The sequence below is a fragment of the Cherax quadricarinatus genome, chromosome 7 (assembly GCF_038502225.1).
Source record: "Cherax quadricarinatus isolate ZL_2023a chromosome 7, ASM3850222v1, whole genome shotgun sequence".
Lineage (NCBI taxonomy): Eukaryota > Metazoa > Arthropoda > Malacostraca > Decapoda > Parastacidae > Cherax > Cherax quadricarinatus.
In genome coordinates this window covers 69,454,886-69,481,509 of record NC_091298.1, presented here as the reverse complement: position 1 = coordinate 69,481,509, position 26,624 = coordinate 69,454,886, and the positions used below count along the sequence as shown (strand labels likewise).

The window sequence follows — 26,624 nt, the reverse complement described above, 5'->3', positions numbered from 1 at the left end:
ATCATACCTCTTCTTGAAGCTATGTATGGTTCCTGCCTCCACTACATCATTTTCCAGACTGTGTGTATGTGACACTGTAACCGAATTAGTCAAAATCAACATTACACACACACACACACACACACACACACACACACACACACACACACACACACACACACACACACACACACACACACACACACACACACACACACACACACACACACACACACACGCACACACACACACACACCACATACACACACCACATACACTCAAACACACGCCACATACACTTCCTGGAAACTTAATTAACTTTGCCTTTAATATTAATGTCAGGGAAAATGAAAGACATTTCTAAGAGTTCCCCTGGAAAAATAATTGTTAAGACTGAGGTGATGATGAGGCGACTGTTGAATATTACACTGAGTGGTTATATTACCCTGTCACCCTCACACTGACTGTACTGTGCTCTGGTGATAATAGTGACTGTATCCACCACTAACACTTCTCTCCCGGTGGCCTGGTGGCTAAAGCTCCCGCTTCACACACGGAGGGCCCGGGTTCGATTCCCGATGGGTGGAAATTCCGACATGGTTTCCTTACACCTATTGTCCTGTTCACCTAGCAGCAAATAGGTACCTGGGTGTTAGTCGACTGGTGTGGGTCGCATCCTGGGGGACAAGATTAAGGACCCCAATGGAAATAAGTTAGACAGTCCTCGATGACGCACTGACTTTCTTGGGTTATCCTGGGTGGCTAACCCTCCGGGGTTAAAAATCCGAACGAAATCTTAAATCTTCTTCTTCTTCCTACCCACACACTGACTGTACTGTGCTCTGGTGATAATAGTGACTGTATCCACCACTAACACTTCTCTCCTACCCACACACTGACTGTACTGTGCTCTGGTGATAATAGTGACTGTATCCACCACTAACACTTCTCTCCTACCCACACACTGACTGTACTGTGCTCTGGTGATAATAGTGACTGTATCCACCACTAACACTTCTCTCCTACCCTCACACTGACTGTACTGTGCTCTGGTGATAATAGTGACTGTATCCACCACTAACACTTCTCTCCTACCCACACACTGACTGTACTGTGCTCTGGTGATAATAGTGACTGTATCCACCACTAACACTTCTCTCCTACCCACACACTGACTGTACTGTGCTCTGGTGATAATAGTGACTGTATCCACCACTAACACTTCTTTCCTACCCTCACACTGACTGTACTGTGCTCTGGTGATAATAGTGACTGTATCCACCACTAACACTTCTTTCCTACCCTCACACTGACTGTACTGTGCTCTGGTGATAATAGTGGCTGTATCCACCACTAACACTTCTTTCCTGCCCACACACTGACTGTACTGTGCTCTGGTGATAATAGTGACTGTATCCACCACTAACACTTCTTTCCTGCCCACACACTGACTGTACTGTGCTCTGGTGATAATAGTGACTGTATCCACCACTAACACTTCTTTCCTGCCCACACACTGACTGTACTGTGCTCTGGTGATAATAGTGACTGTATCCACCACTAACACTTCTTTCCTGCCCACACACTGACTGTACTGTGCTCTGGTGATAATAGTGACTGTATCCACCACTAACACTTCTTTCCTGCCCACACACTGACTGTACTGTGCTCTGGTGATAATAGTGACTGTATCCACCACTTACACTATTCTCCTGCCCACAGATGGGTTGTTCCATGCTCTGGAGATCCTAGACACTGCTGGCTCCCACCACTTCCCAGCCATGAGGGAACTATCCATCAGATCCGGCCGAGCCTTCGTTATAGTCTTCGCTGTGAACAACGAACAAAGTTTCTACGAGGCCCAATCTCTGTGGAACCTTATCACTAACATCAAAGGTAAGCCCTACCCACACACAGGGTAAGATATTAGGTAAACTATCTACAAACTCCTGTAAAAGGTGAGGCGAGCTACCTAGAGGTAGGGGAAAGATTTAAGGTAAACTCTACAACGTAGATCAACGTAAAAGGTCAGTCACACATGAACGCAAAAATCGAACATACGAGTTGGGGAAAAAATCCTCGCCTCAATCAGAGTCCCTCTTCAGCAGATCAGCGATAAACATTAACACATATAACACAAACATTTAACATAAATATTTAACTCAATTTTTTGGAGCATTTATACACTTTTTAATAAAATGTATTATTATTATTATTATTATTATTATTATTATTATTATTATTATTATTATTATTATTATTTTCATTATTATTATATTATTATTGTCATTATTATTACTACTACCACTATTATCGTTATTATTTCTATTATTACATGTCATCATTGTGTCAGCAGGTATGGAAGGAGCACCAGTGGTGGTGGTGGGTAACAAAGTGGACCTGGATCGTGAGAGAGTAGTCAGCTTCCAGAGAGCCCAGACCTGGGTCGACACAGACATGACCAACGCCTCGTACCTGGAAACTTCAGCCAAGTACAACATTAACGTGGGAGAGCTATTTAAGCAGCTCCTCATACGTACCTACGGCCTGGCTAATAATGAAATGGTGAGTGAGAGGTGTACAGGGATTTGTTTCTATACTTCTGTATGATAATTGCAGTTATGTGTGCCTAAATTCGCTTATCCTAGGTGTTTATACATATGTTGCTAGGTATGGTAATTGTACTTATGTGTACCTGTGTCTTAATAATCAAACTATTCGCTAGGAATTTTTATTGACCTAAGAAAAGCGTTTGACACAGTAGACCGCGGCATCCTGCTCCACAAACTTGACCATTATGGTATAAGAGGCCATGCACTTGCATATTTCAAATTCTACCTTACTAATAGGTATCAGTATGTTACCATTAAAGACACAGCCTCATCATCACGGCCACTTGATACTGGAGTTCCGCAGGGAAGTGTCCTTGGTCCCCTGCTCTTCCTCATTTACATTAATGATCTTCCAAACGTATCCCAACACCTGAAACCCATTCTCTTTGCTGACGACACGACTTACGTCATCTCCCACCTTAATCTTGCCACCCTCAACACCATTGTCAACGAGGAGCTGCTCAAAATTCTGACTTGGATGTCAGCCAATAAACTTACACTTAACACTGACAAAACCTACTACATTATGTTTGGTAGCAGAGCAGGTGTTGCGCAACTTAACATTAAGATCGACAACACTCTAATTGCCAGACATAATGAGGGCAAATTCCTAGGTCTATACCTCGACAACAACCTAAATTTCAGCACCCATATCCAACACAACAAAAAAAGTATCCAAAACGGTGGGGATCCTCTCCAAGATACGATATTACGTGCCGCAAACTGCCCTTCTCACACTATACCATTCACTCATTTATCCATACCTCACCTATGCTATTTGTGCTTGGGGATCAACTGCAGCAACACACCTAAAGCCAATAATAACCCAACAAAAAGCCGCAGTAAGAATAATCACTAAATCCCATCCCTGGCAACACCCCCCCCCACTCTTCATAGATCTAAACTTACTCCCTGTTCAGAACATCCACACTTACTACTGTGCAATTTACATCTACAGGACCTTAAATTCCAATATTAACCTTCACCTAAAACGTTTTCTTGATAGTTGTGACAGAACCCACAGGCATAACACCAGACACAAACATCTCTATGACATTCCCCGTGTCCGACTAAACCTTTACAAAAATTCAATGTGTGTCAAAGGACCTAAAATCTGGAACACCCTACCTGAGAACTCTAGAACTGCAGACACATTCATCACTTTCAAAACTACAGTTAGAAAACATCTTATCTCCCTGATACACCCCATCAACTAACTACATGTAAACCACCTGGTGGTTCACACTTACACTCACTCACCCATTGACTATAAACACAGAAATACTAATCTTAATCTTAAAATAATGAATCCTAACTAGTCATAAGTTTGCCTATGATACTCCAATATAGACACTATGTATTGTGCCAAAACAAAAGCATTCACATTGCTAAACTCACAAACTATAATGTAGTCACTTACCCTTAATACCATAATCTGTAAGAATTTAAAGTTTAGAATTAATCTAAGTCTGCCCGAAATGCCTAGTCATGCTAGGTATCCTAGTGGTCCCCTCTGTAATTAGTATTTTAAAACATGTAAACCACACAATATTCAAAATCTGTAAACCCCGCATTGTAATCCTTATAGAGAATAAACTTGATTGATTGATTCCAGGCGCCGACGGGAGCAAGGGGACGGCTCAAGTCTCTAGGTAATATCATGGATGTGGTAAGAAGGCGTTCCTTCAGCCTGGCTCAGGCAGCATCCTGCAGCGCCATCCCGGACCATCCTGACATCCGTGACCAGAGATGCTGCATCCTGTAGGACTCAACTCTCAACATCCTGCAAGACTATGAGGGGCATCACTGTCTAGTGATGTTTTGACAGCGTCAATGATGTCTAGCTGTCTAAGATGTCAGAGAGGAGGCTATCATTTAGGCAGGAGGAAATAGGGACTTCAGAAGGTTTCTGAAAATTAAAGGGACTTCTAAGGACCTCTAAGACCCTCTAAGGACCTTTGAGGCATTGGGGCTAGTCATTACAGTCCTTATAAAACAGTGAGGAGTGTAACCATCGCGTATATATATATATATATATATATATATATATATATATATATATATATATATATATATATATATATATATATATATATATATATATATATATATATATGGGTGTATATATACAGTAATTTATTATGTGTATAACCCCTATACATAGTTTCCCTTAGTTACTACAATATAATATATATATATATATATATATATATATATATATATATATATATATATATATATATATATATATATATATATATATATATATATATATATATATATATATATATATATATATATGTTTGTACACGAGACATGTCCCTTGATTAACTTGTATGTTTGGTAACGCTGCTGAACACATGCTTAGAAACTAGCATTATATCTAACACATTTACTAACACCAGTAGTTGATAAACCTCACTGTTGAATCACACTAACTTTTACAAGTGTAAAATATTGATCATCATTGATGCCCTTGTTTACCAATATCCACCAACACCCAAGTCAACTTAATTCTTTCGTTAACTATCCAAAGATTTTCCTGGTTACTCTCTCATCCCTTCCTCACACTTTGCTCACTTACTCTTTTCAAGTAGAAACTTCAACAGGTACTGACGTCCTGCATTTAACCCGTCCTCCTAATAGTACGTGCATTACCAGACGAATTAAAGACCTTTGAAAAACCTGTGTGGTTAGCCAGACTGGTGAGATCCTCCAGTCTTCTTGAAGCTGTGGAAGTGGTCTTCCAGTCTTCTTGAAGCTGTGGGACTGGTCTTCCAGTCTTCTTGAAGCTTTGGGAGTGGTCCTCCAGTCTTCTTGAAGCTGTGGGAGTGGGCTTCCAGTCTTCTTGAAGCTTTTAGAGTGATCTTCCAGTCTTGTTGAAGCTGTGGGAGTGGTCTTCCAGTCTTGTTGAAGCTGTGGGAGTAGTCTTCCAGTCTTCTTGAAGCTGTGGAAGTGGTCTCCCAGTCTTTTTGAAGCTGTGGGAGTGGTCTCCCAGTCTTTTTGAAGCTGTGGGAGTGGTCTTCCAGATTCTTGAAGCTGTGGGACTGGTCTTCCAGTCTTCTTGAAGCTGTGGAAGTGGTCTCCCAGTCTTTTTGAAGCTGTGGGAGTGGTCTTCCAGTCTTCTTGAAGCTGTGGGACTGGTCGTCCAGTCTTCTTGAACCTGTAGAAGTGGTCTCCCAGTCTTCTTGAACCTGTAGAAGTGGTCTCCCAGTCTTCTCGAAGCTGTAGAAGTGGTCTCCCAGTCTTCTTGAAGCTGTGGGAGTGGTCTTCCAGTCTTGTTGAAGCTGTGGGAGTGGTCTTCCAGTCTTCTCGAAGCTGTGGGAGTGGTCTTCCAGTCTTTTCGAAGCTGTGGGAGTGGTCTTCCACTCTTGTTGAAGCTGTGGGAGTGGTCTTCCAGTCTTCTCGAAGCTGTGGGAGTGGTCTTCCAGTCTTCTCGAAGCTGTGGGAGTGGTCTTCCAGTCTTCTCGAAGCTGTGAGAGTGGTCTTCCAGTCTTCTCGAAGCTGTGGGAGTGGTCTTCCAGTCTTCTCGAAGCTGTGAGAGTGGTCTTCCAGTCTTCTTGAAGCTGTGAGAGAAGCATGTCTTGTATTCATGTATGGTTAACCAGGCTAGCAAGACCTTCCAGTCTTCTTGAAACTCCCACCATGAATGCTAAGCTGAAGGTCGCGTTTACACCACAAAATTCACCTTGCAACCTATTCTTCCACCAAGAGTGTTATATTATTACAGATCTTAGAGTACGAAGCTTAGGTTAGTTCGTAATTCAACCGACCCCTGTCTGTCATAATAAACTTCCAGTATCATGTGAATACAATACAGTATCATGTGAATACAATACAATATTATGTGAATACAATACAGTATCATGTGAATACAATACAGTATCATGTGAATACAATACAGCATCATGTGAATACAATACAGTATCATGTGAATACAATACAGTATCATGTGAATACAATACAGTATCATGTGAATACAATACAGTATCATGTGAATACAATACAGTATCATGTGAATACAATACAGTATCATGTGAATACAATACAGTATCATGTGAATACAATACAGTATCATGTGAATACAATACAGCATCATGTGAATACAATACAGTATCATGTGAATACAATACAGTATCATGTGAATACAATACAGTATCATGTGAATACAATACAGTATCATGTGAATACAATACAGTATCATGTGAATACAATACAGTATCATGTGAATACAATACAGCATCATGTGAATACAATACAGTATCATGTGAATACAATACAGTATCATGTGAATACAATACAGTATCATGTGAATACAATACAGTATCATGTGAATACAATAAGTATCATGTGAATACAATACAATATCATGTGAATACAATACAGTATCATGTGAATACAATACAGTATCATGTGAATACAATACAGTATCATGTGAATACAATACAGTATCATGTGAATACAATACAGTATTATGTGAATACAATACAGTATCATGTGAATACAATACAGTATCATGTGAATACAATACAGTATCATGTGAATACAATACAGTATCATGTGAATACAATACAGTATCATGTGAATACAATACAGCATCATGTGAATACAATACAGTATCATGTGAATACAATACAGTATCATGTGAATACAATACACCATCATGTGAATACAATACAGTATCATGTGAATACAATACAGTATCATGTGAATACAATACAGTATCATGTGAATACAATACAGTATCATGTGAATACAATACAGCATCATGTGAATACAATACAGTATCATGTGAATACAATACAGTATCATGTGAATACAATACAGTATCATGTGAATACAATACAGTATCATGTGAATACAATACAGTATCATGTGAATACAATACAGTATCATGTGAATACAATACAGTATCATGTGAATACAATACAGTATCATGTGAATACAATACAGTATCATGTGAATACAATACAGTATCATGTGAATACAATACAGTATCATGTGAATACAATACAGTATCATGTGAATACAATACAGTATCATGTGAATACAATACAGTATCATGTGAATACAATACAGTATCATGTGAATACAATACAGTATCATGTGAATACAATACAGTATCATGTGAATACAATACAGTATCATGTGAATACAATACAGTATCATGTGAATACAATACAGTATCATGTGAATACAATACAGTATCATGTGAATACAATACAGTATCATGTGAATACAATACAGTATCATGTGAATACAATACAGCATCATGTGAATACAATACAGTATCATGTGAATACAATACAGTATCATGTGAATACAATACAGTATCATGTGAATACAATACAGTATCATGTGAATACAATACAGTATCATGTGAATACAATACAGTATCATGTGAATACAATACAGTATCATGTGAATACAATACAGTATCATGTGAATACAATACAGTATCATGTGAATACAATACAGTATCATGTGAATACAATACAGTATCATGTGAATACAATACAGTATCATGTGAATACAATACAGTATCATGTGAATACAATACAGTATCATGTGAATACAATACAGTATCATGTGAATACAATACAGTATCATGTGAATACAATACAGTATCATGTGAATACAATACAGTATCATGTGAATACAATACAGTATCATGTGAATACAATACAGTATCATGTGAATACAATACAGTATCATGTGAATACAATACAGTATCATGTGAATACAATACAGTATCATGTGAATACAATACAGTATCATGTGAATACAATACAGTATCATGTGAATACAATACAGTATCATGTGAATACAATACAGTATCATGTGAATACAATACAGTATCATGTGAATACAATACAGTATCATGTGAATACAATACAGTATCATGTGAATACAATACAGTATCATGTGAATACAATACAGTATCATGTGAATACAATACAGTATCATGTGAATACAATACAGTATCATGTGAATACAATACAGTATCATGTGAATACAATACAGTATCATGTGAATACAATACAGTATCATGTGAATACAATACAGTATCATGTGAATACAATACAGTATCATGTGAATACAATACAGTATCATGTGAATACAATACAGTATCATGTGAATACAATACAGTATCATGTGAATACAATACAGTATCATGTGAATACAATACAGTATCATGTGAATACAATACAGTATCATGTGAATACAATACAGTATCATGTGAATACAATACAGTATCATGTGAATACAATACAGTATCATGTGAATACAATACAGTATCATGTGAATACAATACAGTATCATGTGAATACAATACAGTATCATGTGAATACAATACAGTATCATGTGAATACAATACAGTATCATGTGAATACAATACAGTATCATGTGAATACAATACAGTATCATGTGAATACAATACAGTATCATGTGAATACAATACAGTATCATGTGAATACAATACAGTATCATGTGAATACAATACAGTATCATGTGAATACAATAAGTATCATGTGAATACAATACAGTATCATGTGAATACAATACAGTATCATGTGAATACAATACAGTATCATGTGAATACAATACAGTATCATGTGAATACAATACAGTATCATGTGAATACAATACAGTATCATGTGAATACAATACAGTATCATGTGAATACAATACAGTATCATGTGAATACAATACAGTATCATGTGAATACAATACAGTATCATGTGAATACAATACAGTATCATGTGAATACAATACAGTATCATGTGAATACAATACAGTATCATGTGAATACAATGCAGTATTATGTGAATACAATACTTATTTGTTAAATTATTATGTATAATACAACATGAATGCAATACTTCTAATAGAGTACTTTGTGAATACAATGCTCATGCAATACAGTATTATGTAAATACAGTACCTACTGTATATAAAGGTATTATGTAGATACAATATTTATATAATTCAAACTGCAAAAAACACACAGTAAGTCATTAATATATATGGAGATACAAATTAGGGTCAATAAGTGTGTGTGTGTACTGGAAGTCAGTATTTCTCAGCTTAAATGAGCTGAGAGCTTGCTTAATTCCCCTATTTTAGGGGATTGAGATATCTTTAAGTGTCAGTAAATAGGTTACGTACAGCCTTGACGACCCTCCTGTACTAGAGAGGCTTCGAACCTTGCCAGTTAACCATGGATAATAAGCTTTGGGAACTTCGATAAATCTTGTATTACCTTGCTATAGTTTGCCCTCAATTGTGATAAATATTACTTGAGGTGAGGAGAGTTAGGCATACTGCTTTACATATCAGTAGGAATAATGTGTGTTTAGTGACGTTTAGGCCTATAGGGCTGTTACGACAAAGTCCCTTCGTAATGTAGTGTTGATCTGTGATTAAGTACGTGCTGTTTGGGGTCATGTGTGTGTGTGTTTAGTCATCTATTTGTGGCTGTAGGGGTCGAGCCATAACTCCTGGCCCCGCCTCTTCATTGGTCGCTTCTAGGTCCACTCTCTCCCTGCTCCATGAGCTTTATCAAACCTCGTCTTAAAGCTGGTGTGTGTGTGTGTAAGTGGTGTGGAGTTACAGATGTGTGTGTGTGTGTGTGTGTGTACTCACCTATTTGTGGTTGCAGGGGTCGAGTCCTAGCTCCTGTGTGTGTGTGTGTGTGTGTGTGTGTGTGTGTGTGTACACAAGCCACTTGTAGATAAGTGATTCAGAGAACCAACTGGATGATGAAACCATACCACGGGTGGGGTTAGAACCCACGATCAGAGTTCTCTGATCGCGGGTTCTAACCCCACCCTTGGTATGGTTTGTTTGCAATTGCGTCATTACGATTTCGTGAGTCAGGATGATGAATGAGACATTCGTGTATCTTTATTGAAGAAACGTTTCGCGCACCAGTGACTTCCTCAGTCCAATACAGAGAAGAACAGTTGAAGATCAGAGGGAGTTTGAAGAAATCAGTCCCTTAACTTGGAGTTGATATGATCAGTCCGTCAATCTTGAGGGACTGATTACCTCAAACTCCTTCTGATTTTCATCTATTCATCTCTGTATTGGACTGAGGAAGACACTGGTGGGCGAAACGTCCCCCACAGGTGTAGCACAAGTGTGTAAGTCATTACACAAGCCTTCACTGATGCTATCTTCCACTCTGAGTCTTCCTGCATTAGATTATTACTTAATATTGTGAGAGATTGTCACATTTGATGTGGTACCAGAAAGTATTCCTGTATTCCCTAAGTCTAGTAATCCAAGAAAGGTATCCCCCACACTCTGCGTACCCACCCCTCTCTACCTCAGTGATCTAAGAAAGGTATCCCCACATCCTATTAGTGATCCAAGAAAGGTATCCCCAACATCCTATTAGTGATCCAAGAAAGGTATCCCCAACATCCTATTAGTGATCCAAGAACGGTATCCCCCACATCCTATTAGTAATCCAAGAAAGGTATCCCCCACACTCTGCATACCCAGCCCTCTCTACCTCAGTGATCTAAGAAAGGTATCCCCCACATCCTATTAGTGATCCAAGAAAGGTATCCCCAACATCCTGCTAGTGATCCAAGAAAGGTATCCCACCATCCTATATACCCAACCTCCTCTACCTCAGTGATCCAAGAAAGATATCCCTCCGTCCTGTATACCCAGCCTCTATCTCAGTGATCCAGGAAAGGTATCCCTCCGCCCTATATACCCAGCCTCTATCTCAGTGATCCAGGAAAGGTATCCCTCCGCCCTATATACCCAGCCTCTATCTTAGTGATCCAGGAAAGGTATCCCTCCATCCTATTAACCCAGCCTCCTCTACCTCAATGATCCAAGAAAGGTATCCCCCACGACCTATATGGAAATCAATATTTCAACTTTCTCAATAAAAAGAAAGTAAATTACGGGTAAGATACATCAGTTCTGAAGGTTTCAAGCCTATCCCACGAGGCGTTCTCGAGTAATAAATTGGAGGAGGAGACAAAATATTCTGGCAACAACTTGAGGGATACCTGATGTATGCTTGCACGTCTGTCTTAAAAGTACCACTTGAGGGATACCACTTAAGGTTATCACTTGAGAAATACCACTTGAGGGATACCTGATGTATGTTTGCACATTTCTTAAGGGTTCCACTTGAGGGATACCTGCTGTAAGCTTGCACGTCTGTGTTAAAGGTACCGCTTGAGGGATACCTGTTGTATGCTTGCAAGTCTGTCTTAAGGTACCACTTGAGGGATACCTGCTGTAAACTTGTCTGTCTTAAAGGTACCACTTGAGGGATACCTGATGTATGCTTGCACATCTCTCATAAAGGTACCCCTTGAGGGATACAACTTGAGGGATACCTGCTGGAGGCTTCAAATATGTTGGAGATTGTGAAGTCAATGTTGTGTATACATGACCCGAGCAGCAGTGTGCTGAGTCCACCATACACAATCACAACATACAATAAGGATATACACTCATACACAATCACGACACAGATATACACTCATACACAATCACGACACAGAGATATACACTCATACACAATCACGACACAGAGATATACTCATACACAATCACGACACAGAGATATACACTCATACACAATCACGACACAGAGATATACACTCATACACAATCACGACACAGAGATATACACTCATACACAATCACGACACAGAGATATACACTCATACACAATCACGACACAGAGATATACACTCATACACACTCACGACACAGAGATATACACTCATACACAATCACGACACAGAGATATACACTCATACACAATCACGACACAGATATACACTCATACACAATCACGACACAGAGATATACACTCATACACACTCACGACACAGATATACACTCATACACAATCACGACACAGAGATATACACTCATACACAATCACGACACAGAGATATACACTCATACACAATCACGACACAGAGATATACTCATACACAATCACGACACAGAGATATACACTCATACACAATCACGACACAGAGATATACACTCATACACAATCACGACACAGAGATATACACTCATACACAATCACGACACAGAGATATACACTCATACACAATCACGACACAGATATACAGACACTGCAGTTGACTGTGATCTAACACGTAGATTTAATGTTAATAGACAATAATAATAATAATAATATTGATAATTATATAGTCCATGTGTAATAGACAACCAAAATATATATCTTCTTTGATGATAATAATAATAATAATAATAATAATAATAATAATAATAATAATAATAATAATAATAATAATTTAAGTAGTTAAGTCGAATCCACTTCTAGGTTTGGTAATTAGAAAGTAAGTAAAGTGCAGGAAAAGTTAGTAAGTTTGAGGAACTGGAGAGAGAGAGAGAGAGAGAGTATAAGTGACAAACCATCGAATTTTACCATGAGTGTTGGTATAATGATGATAGTGATGATGATGTCATCTCAGATGATGATTATGATGATGTGAGTGACAGGGTAGGAACCACCACACAACCTCCACCTCAACTCATCAATGTCTCACCCACATGCTATACTCTATACTTTTCTATTAGATAATAAAATGTATCAGTGTTTCCAGTGATGTTTGTGTGTCCTCTCAGTGTTCTGTGACACCTCAGGAAAAGTTGCTAGATGGATCTATAACCTCCTAACAAATAGAACACAAAAAGTAACAGTAAACAAAGTCTGAGGTGGCTACTGTGTAATGCTGTTCCGCAAAGCACAGTACTAGCTCCCATCTTGTTCCTTATTCTCATATCTGACATAGACAGAGATGTCTATGTCAGATATGCTAATGATACCAGAATTTACATGAGTGTCATCCATCGAAGACACTGCAAGTCTCCAAGTGGACATCAACCAAATCTCTAAATGGGCAGCAGAAAACAATATGAAGTTCAATGAAGACAAATTTCAATTACTTTGCTATGGAAAACTCGAGGAGATTAAAATTGTATCGGAGTATAAAACGAATTCCAGCCACACAATAGAGCGAAAAACTAATGTGAAGGACCTGGGAGTGATAATGTCAGAGAATCTCACTTTCAAAGATCACAATAATGTATCTACCACATCTGCTAGGAAAATAATAAGAATGGATAATGAAAACCTTCAAAACTAGGGATGCCAAGCCCATGATGACACTCTTCAGGTCGCTTGTTCTATCTAGGCTGGAATATTGCTGCACACTAACTACACCCTTCAAGGCAGGTGAAATTGCAGACCTGGAAAATGTACAGACAATCTTCACGGCGCACATAAGTGCGATAAAACACCCAAATTACTGGGAACGCTTGAAGTTCCTCGACCTGGTCATAGAGGCTCTTGATTCAAGGAAGTATGATCCTAGTAGGTTTAGCGCTTTTTGATTATAATAATAACTGATCCTAGGAAGGGGGGAGCTGTCCTTACCTTCCTAGGGTCGATCTGTACTACCCCTGCGGGTTTAGCCCTCCCCATTAATGTAATAACAATAATAGTATGAAACTTGGAAGTGCAAAATACAATTAAAGTTTCTAGATAAGATAAAGTAACAACAGTCCCCAAACTGTTCAAACCTTTGGTCAGCTATATTCTTCCCCGGAGTGCCGGGAGCTAGAGTTCAATAAAAGCATAATAAGCTTTACTGGTTCTCAACCGTCTTAAAAAAAAATTGTGAACTAAAGGACCATCAGTATAATCATATAATATAATTTTGTAAGTTTTTCATTATTATATGAGTGTAAAATGTTTAAAAATACATTTTTTTTTTTTACAAATCTGTAACTTTCAACATTGCAAATTTTCTCCTAATTAGCATAAATAACTTCCATTTTTTAATAGGGATCATAACTAGCCACATGTGCCAAGTGTAAAATGAAAATCGAGATATACACTAACAATTTAACCCACCAAATGTTCACTGACATAGCAGATAACAATACATATTAATAATGTCAATGTTCTCAATGTTTGCACATGATTACAAAGATAACTTAAGTTGTTATAGAGCAACAATGTAAGTTTGGCAGCGTTGCACTGAGAGCAGAGGGAGGGGTGACCACTGACAACACGTGCTGACTTTCTCACTCATCATTCCTAGGTTATTTACCTTCTCTAGCCTCTAGATTGATGGTGTAGCTGTCAGCTACCTTGTGATTGATGCTGCCAGTGGCTAGCAGAGGCGGTGAATTGATGGTAAGAGAGAACTGATGGAGGTGGCGTGGTTGGTGACTTGTCTTGTTTATCTCCCTAGATGGAGGTTAATCCACCCTAGATGGAGGTTAATCCACCCTAGATGGAGGTTAATCCACCCTAGATGGAGGTTAATCCACCCTAGATGGAGGTTAATCCACCCTAGATGGAGGTTAATTCACCCTAGATGGAGGTTAATCCACCCTAGATGGAGGTTAATCCATCCTAAGTGGTGATTCCTCCACCCTAGATGGTGGTTCCTCCACCCTAGATGGTGGTTCCTCCACCCTAGATGGTGGTTCCTCCACCCTAGATGGTGGTTCCTCCACCCTAGATGGAGGTTAATCCACCCTAGATGGAGGTTAATCCACCCTAGATGGAGGTTAATCCACCCTAGATGGAGGTTAATCCACCCTAGATGGAGGTTAATCCACCCTAGATGGAGGTTAATCCACCCTAGATGGAGGTTAATCCACCCTAGATGGAGGTTAATCCACCCTAGATGGAGGTTAATCCACCCTAGATGGAGGTTAATCCACCCTAGATGGAAGTTAATCCATCCTAAGTGGTGATTCCTCCACCCTAGATGGTGATTCCTCCACCCTAGATGGTGGTTCCTCCACCCTAGATGGTGGTTCCTCCACCCTAGATGGTGATTCCTCCACCCTAGATGGTGGTTCCTCCACCCTAGATGGTGATTTCTCCACCCTAGATGGTGATTCCTCCACTACATGGAGGTTCCTCCACCCTAGATAGTGATTCCTCCACCCTATATGGTGATTCCTCCACTACATGGAGGTTCCTCCACCCTAGATGGTGATTCCTCCACCCTAGATGGTGATTCCTCCACCCTAGATGGTGATTCCTCCACTACATGGAGGTTCCTCCACCCTAGATGGTGATTCCTCCACCCTAGATGGTAATTCCTCCACCCTAGATGGTGATTCCTCCACTACATGGAGGTTCCTCCACCCTAGATGGTGATTCCTCCACCCTAGATGGTGATTCCTCCACCCTAGATGGTGGTTCCTCCACCCTAGATGGTGATTCTTCCACCCTAGATGGTGATTCCTTCACCCTAGATGGTGATTCCTTCACCCTAGATGGTGATTCCTCCACCCTACATGGTGGTTCCTCCACCCTAGATGGTGATTCCTCCACTACATGGAGGTTCCTCCACCCTAGATGGTAATTCCTCCACCCTAGATGGTGATTCCTCCACCATAGATGGTGATTCCTCCACCCTAGATGGTGGTTCCTCCACCCTAGATGGTGATTCCTCCACCCTAGATGGTGATTCCTCCACCCTAGATGGTGATTCCTCCACCCTAGATGGTGGTTCCTCCACCCTAGATGGTGATTCCTCCACCCTAGATGGTGGTTCCTCCACCCTAGATGGTGATTCCTCCACCCTAGATGGTGATTCCTCCATCCTAGATGTGGTTCCTCCACCCTAGATGGTCATTCCTCCACCCTAGATGGTGATTCCTCCACCCTAGATGGTGGTTCCTCCATCCTAGATTGTGATTCCTCCACCCTAGATGGTGGTTCCTCCATCCTAGATGGTGATTCCTCCACCCTAGATTGAGGTTCCTCCACCCTAGATGGAGGTTGCTCCATCCTAGATGGTGATTCCTCCACCCTAGATGGAGGTTCCTCCACCCTAAATGGAGGTTCCTCCATCCTAGATGATGATTCCTCCACCCTAGATGGAGGTTCTTCCATCCTACATGGTGGTTCCTCCACCCTAGATGGAGGTTCCTCCACCCTAGATGGAGGTTCCTCCATCCTAGATGGTGGTTCCTCCATCCTAGATGGTGGTTCCTCCATCCTAGATGGTGGTTCCTCCTCCCTAGATGGAGGTTCCTCCATCCTAGATGGTGATTCCTCCACCCTAGATGGAGGCTCCTCCACCCTAGATGGTGGTTCCTCCATCCTAGATGGTGATTCCTCCACCCTAGATGGAGGTTCCTCCATCCTAGATGGTGGTTCCTCCACCCTAGATGGAGGTTCCTCCATCCTAGATGGTGGTTCCTCCACCCTAGATGGAGGTTCCTCCACCCTAGATGGTGGTTCCTCCATCCTAGATGGTGGTTCCTCCATCCTAGATGGTGGTTCCTCCATCCTAGATGGTGGTTCCTCCACGCTAGATGGTGGTTCCTCCACCCTAGATGGTGGTTCCTCCACCCTAGATGATGGTTCCTCCACCCTAAATGGTGGTTCCTCCACCCTAGATGGTGGTTCCTCCACCCTAGATGGTGGTTCCTCCACTCTAGATGGTGGTTCCTCCATCCTAGATGATGGTTCCTCCACCCTAGATGGTGGTTCCTCCATCCTAGATGGTGGTTCCTCCATCCTAGATGGTGGTTCCTCCACCCTAGATGGTGGTTCCTCCACCCTAGATGGTAGTTCCTCCACCCTAGATGGTGATTCCTCCACCCTAGATTGTGGTTCCTCCACCCTAGATGGTGGTTCCTCCACCCTAGATGGTGGTTCCTCCACTCTAGATGGTGGTTCCTCCATCCTAGATGATGGTTCCTCCACCCTAGATGGTGGTTCCTCCATCCTAGATGGTGGTTCCTTCATCCTAGATGGTGGTTCCTCCACCCTAGATGGTGGTTCCTCCACCCTAGATGGTAGTTCCTCCACCCTAGATGGTGATTCCTCCACCCTAGATGGTGGTTCCTCCACCCTAGATGGTGGTTCCTCCACCCTAGATGGTGGTTCCTCCACCCTAGATGGTGGTTCCTCCACCCTAGATGATGGTTCCTCCACCCTAGATGGTGGTTCCTCCACCCTAGATGGTGGTTCCTCCACCCTAGATGGTGGTTCCTCCACCCTATATGGTGGTTCCTCCACCCTAGGTGATGGTTCCTCCATCCTAGATGGAGGTTAATCCACCCTAGTTGGAAGCTAATCCAGCCTATAATAAAGGTTCCTCCATCCTGGATAGTGGTTCCTCCACCCTAGTGGGAGGTTAATCCTCCCTAGAGGGAGGCTTATCCTCTCTAGAGGGAGGTTAATCCTCTAGAGGGAAGTTAATCCTCCCTGGTGGGAGGTTAATCCTCCTTAGAGGGAGGTTAATCCTCCCTAGAGAGGTTAATTCTCCCTAGAGGGAGGTTAGTCCACCCTAGATGGAGGTTCCTCTACCCTAGATGGAGGTTCCGTCACCCTAGAGAGTACAAGGTATGGGGATCACCTCAAGATCAGCCCTCAAAAAAACTCTGAAAATTATGCAGATTGTTAGACAGGTAAATTATGGATGTGGATGGGGGGGGGAGTCACAAACATTAAGTTGATTCAGCTATTGAGCCTATAGTGTTCCAGAAACCTCTTTGGTTTTTTTATTTGTGAAGTCAGAGCCAGGGGCCCAAGACTGTTAACTGCCTCCCAGCATACATAAGGGGGATTACCAGTAGACCCCTGGCTGTCTTTAAGCAGGTGCTGAACAGGCACCTAAGTCCTGACCAGCTGGGCTGTGGTTCATACATTGCTTTGCATGCATCCAGGAGTAACTGCCTAATTGATCAAGCTCTGATGCACCGTGAAGCCTGGTCACAGAGACGATGCAACATCCCCACAATGAACAGCAAGGGTACCACTAGCATGATAAGAGACAACACAATAAGTGTCAAGGGCCCAGTACTGTTCAACTGCCTTCCATCATACATAAGGGGGATTACCAATAGACCTCCTGGCTGTCTTCAAGAAGGTGCTGAACAGGCACCTAAATTCAGTACCTGACCAGCCGGGCTGTGATTCGTACGCCGGGTTGCGTGTGGCCAACAGTAACAGCCTTTTTGATCAGGCCCTGATCCACCATGAGGCCTGGTCACAGACTGGGCTGTGGGGGCATTGACCCCCAAAACCCTCTCCAGGTGTTCTCCAGGCCTGGGCTGTGGGAGCATTGGTACCCAGAACTCCATGCAGGAATATAGCTCGCTGTACCTTGCACCTGCTGCCTCTGTTCACCTAGCAGTAGATAAGGTGTCACTGTGTAGTAGACAGTGCTGTATTACTTTTATGGGTTTAGTGTTTAATTATGATTATAATGTGTGGTGGACTGTTTTTGGTTGCATCTTGGGGGAGAGGATGGAAGGGTCCTAATAGAAATAAGCCACAACAATTATATATCTTGTGTTCATAGGACATTATGGCTATTAATTCAAAGATCATCAATACAGCTATTATTGAAGCTTTACTTATCAAATTAAACGGCTCCCAATAGAAGTGCTGTTTGGCCCTTGTGGTTTAGTGCTTCTTTTTTATTATAATAATAATAATCACAATACAAGTGCCATTATGTGCTGCATTACCCCTGCAAATTTAGTACTTTCTCCTGAATGTTAGAGTTATTATTTTGAGGATCATTCAGTCAATAGTTCCTGAAAAATTCCATATCTGATGTCATTAATAATAATAATAATGATATTTATTTCTACAAGTATACGATACAACTTTACATTGATTATGTTTCAGGTCTTACTAAACATACCAAAAAACTTTAATTACATTTGTATTGAAGGGTTTTTAGGTCGCTAAATTAAAAATACTGTATTAAAATTGACCTGTTGTATCATGACTCAATCTTTAAAGAAACATTAATACAGTAGATTTTACAGTTAGGGCACACTATCACATTACTTCAGATTCAGTGCTAAAAAGTACAGTACAGTAGAACCCCTGCATCTGCAGATTCATTGTTTGTGGTTTCAGTTATCCGTGGCTCGAAAATAAAAATGAAAATTATGTTTAATAATAACCACAAAGCACAAAAGTAGCAATGGTGGTATTTCTTCAAAGCCTAAGAGAAGCCGTGAAATCAAATCAAATCAAGTTTATTCTCTATAAGGATTACAATGCTGAGTTTACAGAATTTGGTTATTGTGTGGTTTACATGTAGTAAAATACTAATTACAGAGGGGGCCACTAGAACACCTAGCATTGCTAGGCATTTCGGGCAGACTTAGATTAATTCTCAACTTAAAAATATTACAAATTATGAGGTAAGTTGGTATTATGGCTAAGTGACTAAATACTAGTTTGTGAGTTTAGCAATGTGAATGCTTTTGTACTAATTCTCCACTTAGTGTTTGTGTAATTTATCAATTAAACTTTATCATAAGCATATAAGTAAATGATAAACGACATATACGTATAACTATATAGCATTCGCTGCTATCTAGGGTTTCGGGAATCCATGGTAGGCCTTGGAATGTATCACCCATGGATATGGGGGGAACTACTGTATTCTTGTTTTAAGATGATATACTAATAAAATTTTTATTCCTTAGTGATACAGAGACATAAACTGGACCACAATGGGAGCTCCTTCAAAAAAGTGTGAGATGAACTTCCATCAGATTCACAGGTAATGCAATAGTATACAATACCAACAAGTTGATAAGTAAGACACATGTGCAACAGTTAGGTAATTTTATTTTGAAATGTTTTACCCACACAGTAGACTTCTTCAGTTGAGTATAGAGGAGCTAGCAGAAGCATTAGAGATGTAAAGATGATTGAATCAGTCCATCACCCTTGAAGACACAGTTTTGAGGTGGTTAGTCCCTCAGTCTGGAGAAGAGTATTGCTCTATAGTCTAGAACAGTGTTCCAGTGATGGATGGACTGATTACATTGTCTTTACAGTTCTACTGCTTCTGCTGCCACCTCTCTACTGAAGAAGTCTACTGGGTATGCAAAACATTTCTCAATAAAGTTACCTAACTGTTACACATGTGTCTTACCTATCAAGTAAAGCTAAGTGGCTTTAAAGATGAAATTTTCATCCCTGTCTTATTACTCATTGCTGTACCTCCCATTCCTTTTTAAGGATGGATTGCTTCATGCTAGTTGAGAGCTTTTGATCCAAGGAATTAGAAAGCTCTCCCCTTGGATCATACTTGACTACCTCAAGGTACTTCATAACCCCTGCGGGTTCAGTACATCACCCCGAATATAACAACATGTGATGTAGGAATGTATGAAATGCCAGAAGTATGATTTCTTGGCAGTGTTTTAGGATATTCTATTATAGATGAGTTTATCAGATGGTGCCATACAAAATTTACAATTTTTCGAATGAAGTATATACTGACACAATTACCACAGTACAGTGGACCCCCGCTTAACGATCACCTCCAAATGCGACCAATTATGTAAGTGTATTTATGTAAGTGCGTTTGTACGTGTATGTTTGGGGGTCTGAAATGGACTAATCTACTTCACAATATTCCTTATGGGAAAAAATTCGGTCAGTACTGGCACCTGAACATACTACTGGAATGAAGAAAGTTCGTTAACCGGGGGTCCACTGTATAACTCTCACATTCCACTAAGTGTGCTATAGACAGGTCTAAGTATTTAAACCATCCCCATTATTCATATATATTATGATTAGTAATAGTGTTTAGGCTTCATAGTTTGACTCTGAAAATCGTAATACTGTAATACAATTGCAAAAAATCACATGGCAAGTCAGTGTTCAAGTACTGTACAGTACAGTGGACCCCCGATTTACGATCAGCTCCCAATGCGACCACTTATGTAAGTGTATTTATGTAAGTGCGTTTGTATGTGTATGTTTGGGGGTCTGAAATGGATTAATCTAATTCACAATATTCCTTATGGGAACAAATTCGGTCAGTACTGGCACCTGAACATACTTCTGGAATGAAATAATTTTGTAAACTGGGGGTCCACTGTATATCAGTAAAGTTGAATTATTAAAATGTAACTTACAAGACATTATAAATTCAAAATTACACAGTTTCTTTTTTCAAAACATTATACATAGAGACAGTACTGCACAATAATTTTGAGAAGCTCATAGTACAGAATTTATGTTAATTGTTGTTATAAAGATTTTCTTAAATTAGGAAGTAATCAGCATAATGCAATGACATTTAGCAAGATATTTTCTGTAAAAATCTAGTGTATTTCTAAGAAGCCATTTTTATTTTCATTATGGATTTTTTTTTTTTTTTTTTTTTGACAGGCTCCTGACGTGCTTCGAAGAGGGTCAGTCAATTAAGAGGTGTGATCGTTGGGCCGTAGTGAGAAGAGTTAGAGAATTTTTAAACAAGTTTTTAACTCTTAGTAACAGCCACTTACTGAAGGTAAGAGTGACATAAATATGACTGTGAATACCGAGATCATTGACCAGCCAGGCTGTGGTTTGTACTTTGGTTTGCATGTGGTTGGCAGTAACAGCCTGGTTGATCAGGCCCTGATCCACCATGAGGCCTGGTCATGGACCAGGTTATGGGGGCATTGACCCCCAGAATACTCTCCAGGTATACTCCAGGTAGATATGGTTGACACCATAGCCAAGTAACTTGAAGACCTTCGGAATTACCTTTTGGCCACCATATCATAGAAGCGACCAGATCCACTCTTTTCTGTATTTAAATTGTTTACCATTTAAATACAGTATAAAGTATCGATGTTTCCTCGTTGTAACTGACATAGAGAACATGGAAATGAAATATACTTTGAATGTTGTTGCAGGACACAAGTGATATAATCCCCTCTGTTGAAACCTCAGTTTAATGGACTTTGATATAATGGATTTCGTATTTAATGAATGAAGTCCAGACAACAGATAACGTCTGTTGTTTCCTGAATTGTTCATTATTGTTGTTATGACCTGGATCAAGTAGTTTCAGAAACAACGAACAATAGCAATTGTTTCCCAAATAGTCCATTCAAAGTCAAAGTTTATTTCCGCGTGATACATTTTTTATACAAAAATGGGTGACACTTAAATGCATGCAGAAAGCCCATGGTTATGCAGAGCATTACGGGCAAGCCTAAACCTATTTAAAAGGTCAATAAGCATTACATATATGTATTTAAGGTCATTACATGTTAACTATTTGGTTGTTATGCAAACAGAAGCAGTCATACTTAGTGTTAAGTGGTCTGTAAGCCAACATGACTCACGAAATCGTAATGACACGATTGCAAACACACCATACCACGGGCGGGATTGAACCCGCGGTCAGAGAGTCTGGAGTTTTGAGACTCTCTGACCGCGGGTTCAGTCCCGCCTGTGGTATGGTTTGTCTGTAAGCCAATAATGTTAAGTTGGCCCATAATGCCTAGGCATAATAGAGGCTCTCTTTGCATTGCAACCCACTATTGTAAATATAAATTCTCAATATACTGTTTGCAAAGATATAAAATAAATAAATAAATATAAGAGGGAGGAGATGGCAGTCTAGAATCTGGTATTTGTTGAGCAAAGGAATAATAACCCTAGGTTTCTTTTGGTATTTTCATATTATGTGATACAAATAGTCCCTGAGTAGGGGTCTGTTGTATACTTTTTCTCATCCCATTTTTTTTTTATGCATTTCCAGGGTTGGCTTAAAACCAGACAAGAGGAACTATTTTCTGTGTCAACTCACTTCCTGAAGCTTATTGTTGTAGGAACAAGGTACAAGACAAAATATTTCATTTCAAAAGGAAGCAGTCTCGATATACTAGTTAAAAAATTAAATACTAATGTAATTACTGTACTTGTGAGTAAAGGATAAAAATTGATTATGGAAACTTTTTACTTGTATATTGGTTGAGGTTAATTAACATACACTTACTGATAGCTTACTCAATGTCTAACAGATTTTTTATTCAACAGACGTGTTAAAAATGTTAATATAGTCGAAGACACTGTTGCAGATGACATCAAACTTGTTTATGATATCTTGGGTAAGTAGTATTATTTTGGCATTGCTTTCAGTACATAATGTTTCAAATATCAGAATTATTTCATCCTTCAATTAATACTGTAATACAATATTTAGGTGATAATTTTGGAAATACAGTGGTACCCCAAGTTTCGGCCATAATTCGTTTCAGAAGGCTGTTTGAGTGCCGTTACCGAACAAATTTGTTCCCATAAGGAATAATGTAAATTAAATTAGTCCGTTTCAGACCTCCAAAAATACACTGACAAAAGCACTTACAATAACACACTTACATAATTGGTCAAGTTGGGAGCTGTTCAAAACTCGGTGTACCACTAGTATAGTTGCAGAATTTAACTGTTTTTTTAGTATTGTTTCTATGCTGTGCTAGAGACTGGTTTAAGGAGGGTTATATAGATTACAATGTTTTATGAAAAGGGTGAATCCATGTACAGGAGAACCACTCATGTATAGCACCTTTTTTGTTTTTTTGGTGTATGTTCCACAGTTTCATTGGCTTTCAGTTTAGCAATTGTTCCACCCGCCAGTGACAATCACCAGCACATGGAACATAATGAACTATCGCTTAATTTGAAGGCAGCAATAATGTGAAATGCCATAAAGAAGATGCTTTACATGCGAGGCTCTCGTGTAGATCATTCAGCACCGCAGAGTTGTATGGTGACTGAAAATGTTACTGTTGTCTTGTCACCAGGTGGCAAGAGCAAGGCCGTGGCCATGGTGTCACTGAAGGCCGGGGAAGTCATCACTGAAGGCCAAGGGCTGTTGTACATATGTCAAGCGCAGGTGTATGGCCTCATTGTCAGGTGGGAGTTTATGTATGAATTAACTAATTGCTAATTTATACATAATTTTTTTAAATTGCTTTGCATAAAAAAACAATGCTTTTCTGTGCATTGTCATTTATCTTAGTTTGGAATTCACTTTAAGTATTTGTTTATTAACGTCTCATTTCATTTATAGTGTTGCATTGAACTGAGGGACTGATTACCTCAAACTCCTTATCTTCCACCGTTCACAGACTGTCTTCCCAGTAGGGCACAAACATCATAGTTCAAATGACCACCCAACTGCAAAATTCCCAGCCATAAACAAACCACAGAATGGGTGGGGTTTGAACCATGGGGGAAACACTGGCCATCCTTCAGAGTACTGGCATTGCACTGTCCACCTCCAGGACCAGAAATGTAGTTTTCATATTTTATATAAATATACATTTTATGTGAATACAGTGGACCCCCGAGTTTCGTGATTAATCCGTTCCAGAGAGTCTGCCGAAACTCGGAATTCATGAATGTCGAAACCATTTTCCCCATAAGACATATTGAAAATCCAATTAATCTGTTCCACAAACCCAAAAGTATTAACAAAAATTATTTTTTTTATAGATTAAATATAGATTTACATTCAGAAAAGAATGAGAAATCAAGAATAAAACAATAAAATCACACCTTATTGAAGACTCTTTGTTAGTGTATGGAAGACGGGAGGAGGGGAGAGGATGGAGAAGTTACACTATTGTTTAGAAGGGGAATCCCCTTCCATAAAGAGAGCTCTTGTAGCTCTACCCTCTACCACCATCACAACCACTACCACCCTCTACCCCTCTCTACCCCTCTCTACCCCTCTCTACCCCTCTCTACCACCATCACTACCACCCTCTACCACCATCACAATCACTACCACCATCACTACCACCCTCTACTATTGTGTTTCTCACTTTCTTTACCCAAGTGCTGGCACTAGAGGCTTTCTTTGAGCCCATGGTGGCTTATTTAGCAGTTTCAAACACAAAAAGCAATGGATTATGATGAAATGTATCGTATGAACGCGTGGAGTGATGGTCACTCGCCCAGAGACAATGCCGCTCTGACTCCTGAATGTTGTGTGGCAGCCTTTGTGTACGTCTGGCTGCTCCCGGCTGCACAGATGCGTTTCATATGACGAATGAATCGCGAGGCTTTATTTTGATGAAAAAAGTTGCCGAAAGCCAAAATTCACGAAGCGCAAGGCTCATGAAACTCGGGGGTCCACTGTATACATTTATATTTACATAAAATCTTGAGATATACTTAAAATATAATCTGGTGAAAGTGTTGAATGATGATGAAAGTATTTTCTTTTTGGGGATTTTCTTTCTTTTTTTGGGTCACCCTGCCTCGGTGGGAGACGGCCGACTTGTTGAAAAAAAAAAAAAAAAAAAAAAAATAATCTGAGACGTATTTAAAATGAAATTTGATGGAAGTCGTTTGGAATTACGTAGGCACAAAGTTATTCGTCTTAGCGCAATTTATGCATCGGCAATTTCACCGACTTTGAGTCCATTTTAAACCAGTTCCATTGCTTCAATTGACAAAATTCTTAATTCCATAGAGAAGTTGTGAATCATTACCTGGCTGGTGTGAACCCTGAGAGCGAGGACGACATATGGTGGAGCATCTTGTTGTACCGGCTGTGGCTTCTCAGCTGTGAAGGAGAAACAAGAAAAAGGGGACTGCTGGAAATTTTGGCACTTCTTCCTTCAATTGTGTCAAGAAGGCGTCTAGGTTTGTAAATTTTTGGTAAGGTTTATCTTGAAAATACCAAAAAGATGCATTGTTTCATGACTATAAAAGAGACTTGTTTACCTGGAGAGAGTTCCAGGGGTCAACGCCCCCATGGCCCGGTCTGTGACCAGGCCTCCTGGTGGATCAGTGTCTGATCAACCAGGCTGTTACTGCTGGCTGCACACAATTTTATTTCTATAAAGTGGAGTACAGTATACAGTTGACATTTGAGTAATTGACATGTATAAATTACTTTAAAGAAAGACCCTTCTTATGCACAGAATATTGGACATACTATAATTACTAAAGAGTAGGACCAATATAGTATGGTGCTCCTTGACTTATGATGGGGCTATGTTCTGATAAACTCGACATAAGTTGAAAATATCGTAAGTCAAATACGAATATAACTAATTACTGTCACTGAATACATAAATAATTACTGTAACTAAATACCAATATTGAAAAGTAAATAAATGAATATAATGGGAATGGGAAGTACAATGCCTGCACTTTAAAGGAGGGGTTTGGGATATTGGCAGTTTGGAGGGACT

The 26,624-nt window shown here is 39.9% G+C and overlaps 2 protein-coding genes across 3 annotated transcripts in view; both read left to right on the top strand.

The window, feature by feature from the left end:
• LOC128686723 (ras-related protein Rap-1b-like) overlaps positions 1-4,602 on the top strand; it is a 50,330-nt gene extending 45,728 nt beyond the window's left edge. The window contains exons 2-4 of the mRNA XM_053773748.2: positions 1,702-1,875; positions 2,336-2,544; positions 4,207-4,602. Of these exons, the coding sequence (XP_053629723.2) occupies positions 1,702-1,875; positions 2,336-2,544; positions 4,207-4,356 (533 nt within the window). The 3' untranslated portion in view covers positions 4,357-4,602. The remainder of the gene's footprint in view (positions 1-1,701; positions 1,876-2,335; positions 2,545-4,206) is intronic.
• A 10,069-nt stretch (positions 4,603-14,671) lies between these two features.
• Positions 14,672-26,624, top strand: part of LOC128686972 (probable WRKY transcription factor protein 1) — a 33,275-nt gene continuing 21,322 nt past the window's right edge. The window contains exons 1-7 of one of the 2 annotated variants that reach the window (XM_053774300.2): positions 14,672-14,814; positions 20,106-20,182; positions 21,811-21,931; positions 23,177-23,253; positions 23,455-23,525; positions 24,219-24,330; positions 25,898-26,070. In XM_053774300.2, coding sequence (XP_053630275.2) covers positions 20,133-20,182; positions 21,811-21,931; positions 23,177-23,253; positions 23,455-23,525; positions 24,219-24,330; positions 25,898-26,070 — 604 coding nt within the window. In that variant the 5' untranslated portion in view covers positions 14,672-14,814; positions 20,106-20,132. Of the gene's footprint in view, positions 14,815-20,105; positions 20,183-21,810; positions 21,932-23,176; positions 23,254-23,454; positions 23,526-24,218; positions 24,331-25,897; positions 26,071-26,624 lie in introns of those variants that run through there. The other variant, XM_070082705.1, reaches the window with a different exon arrangement.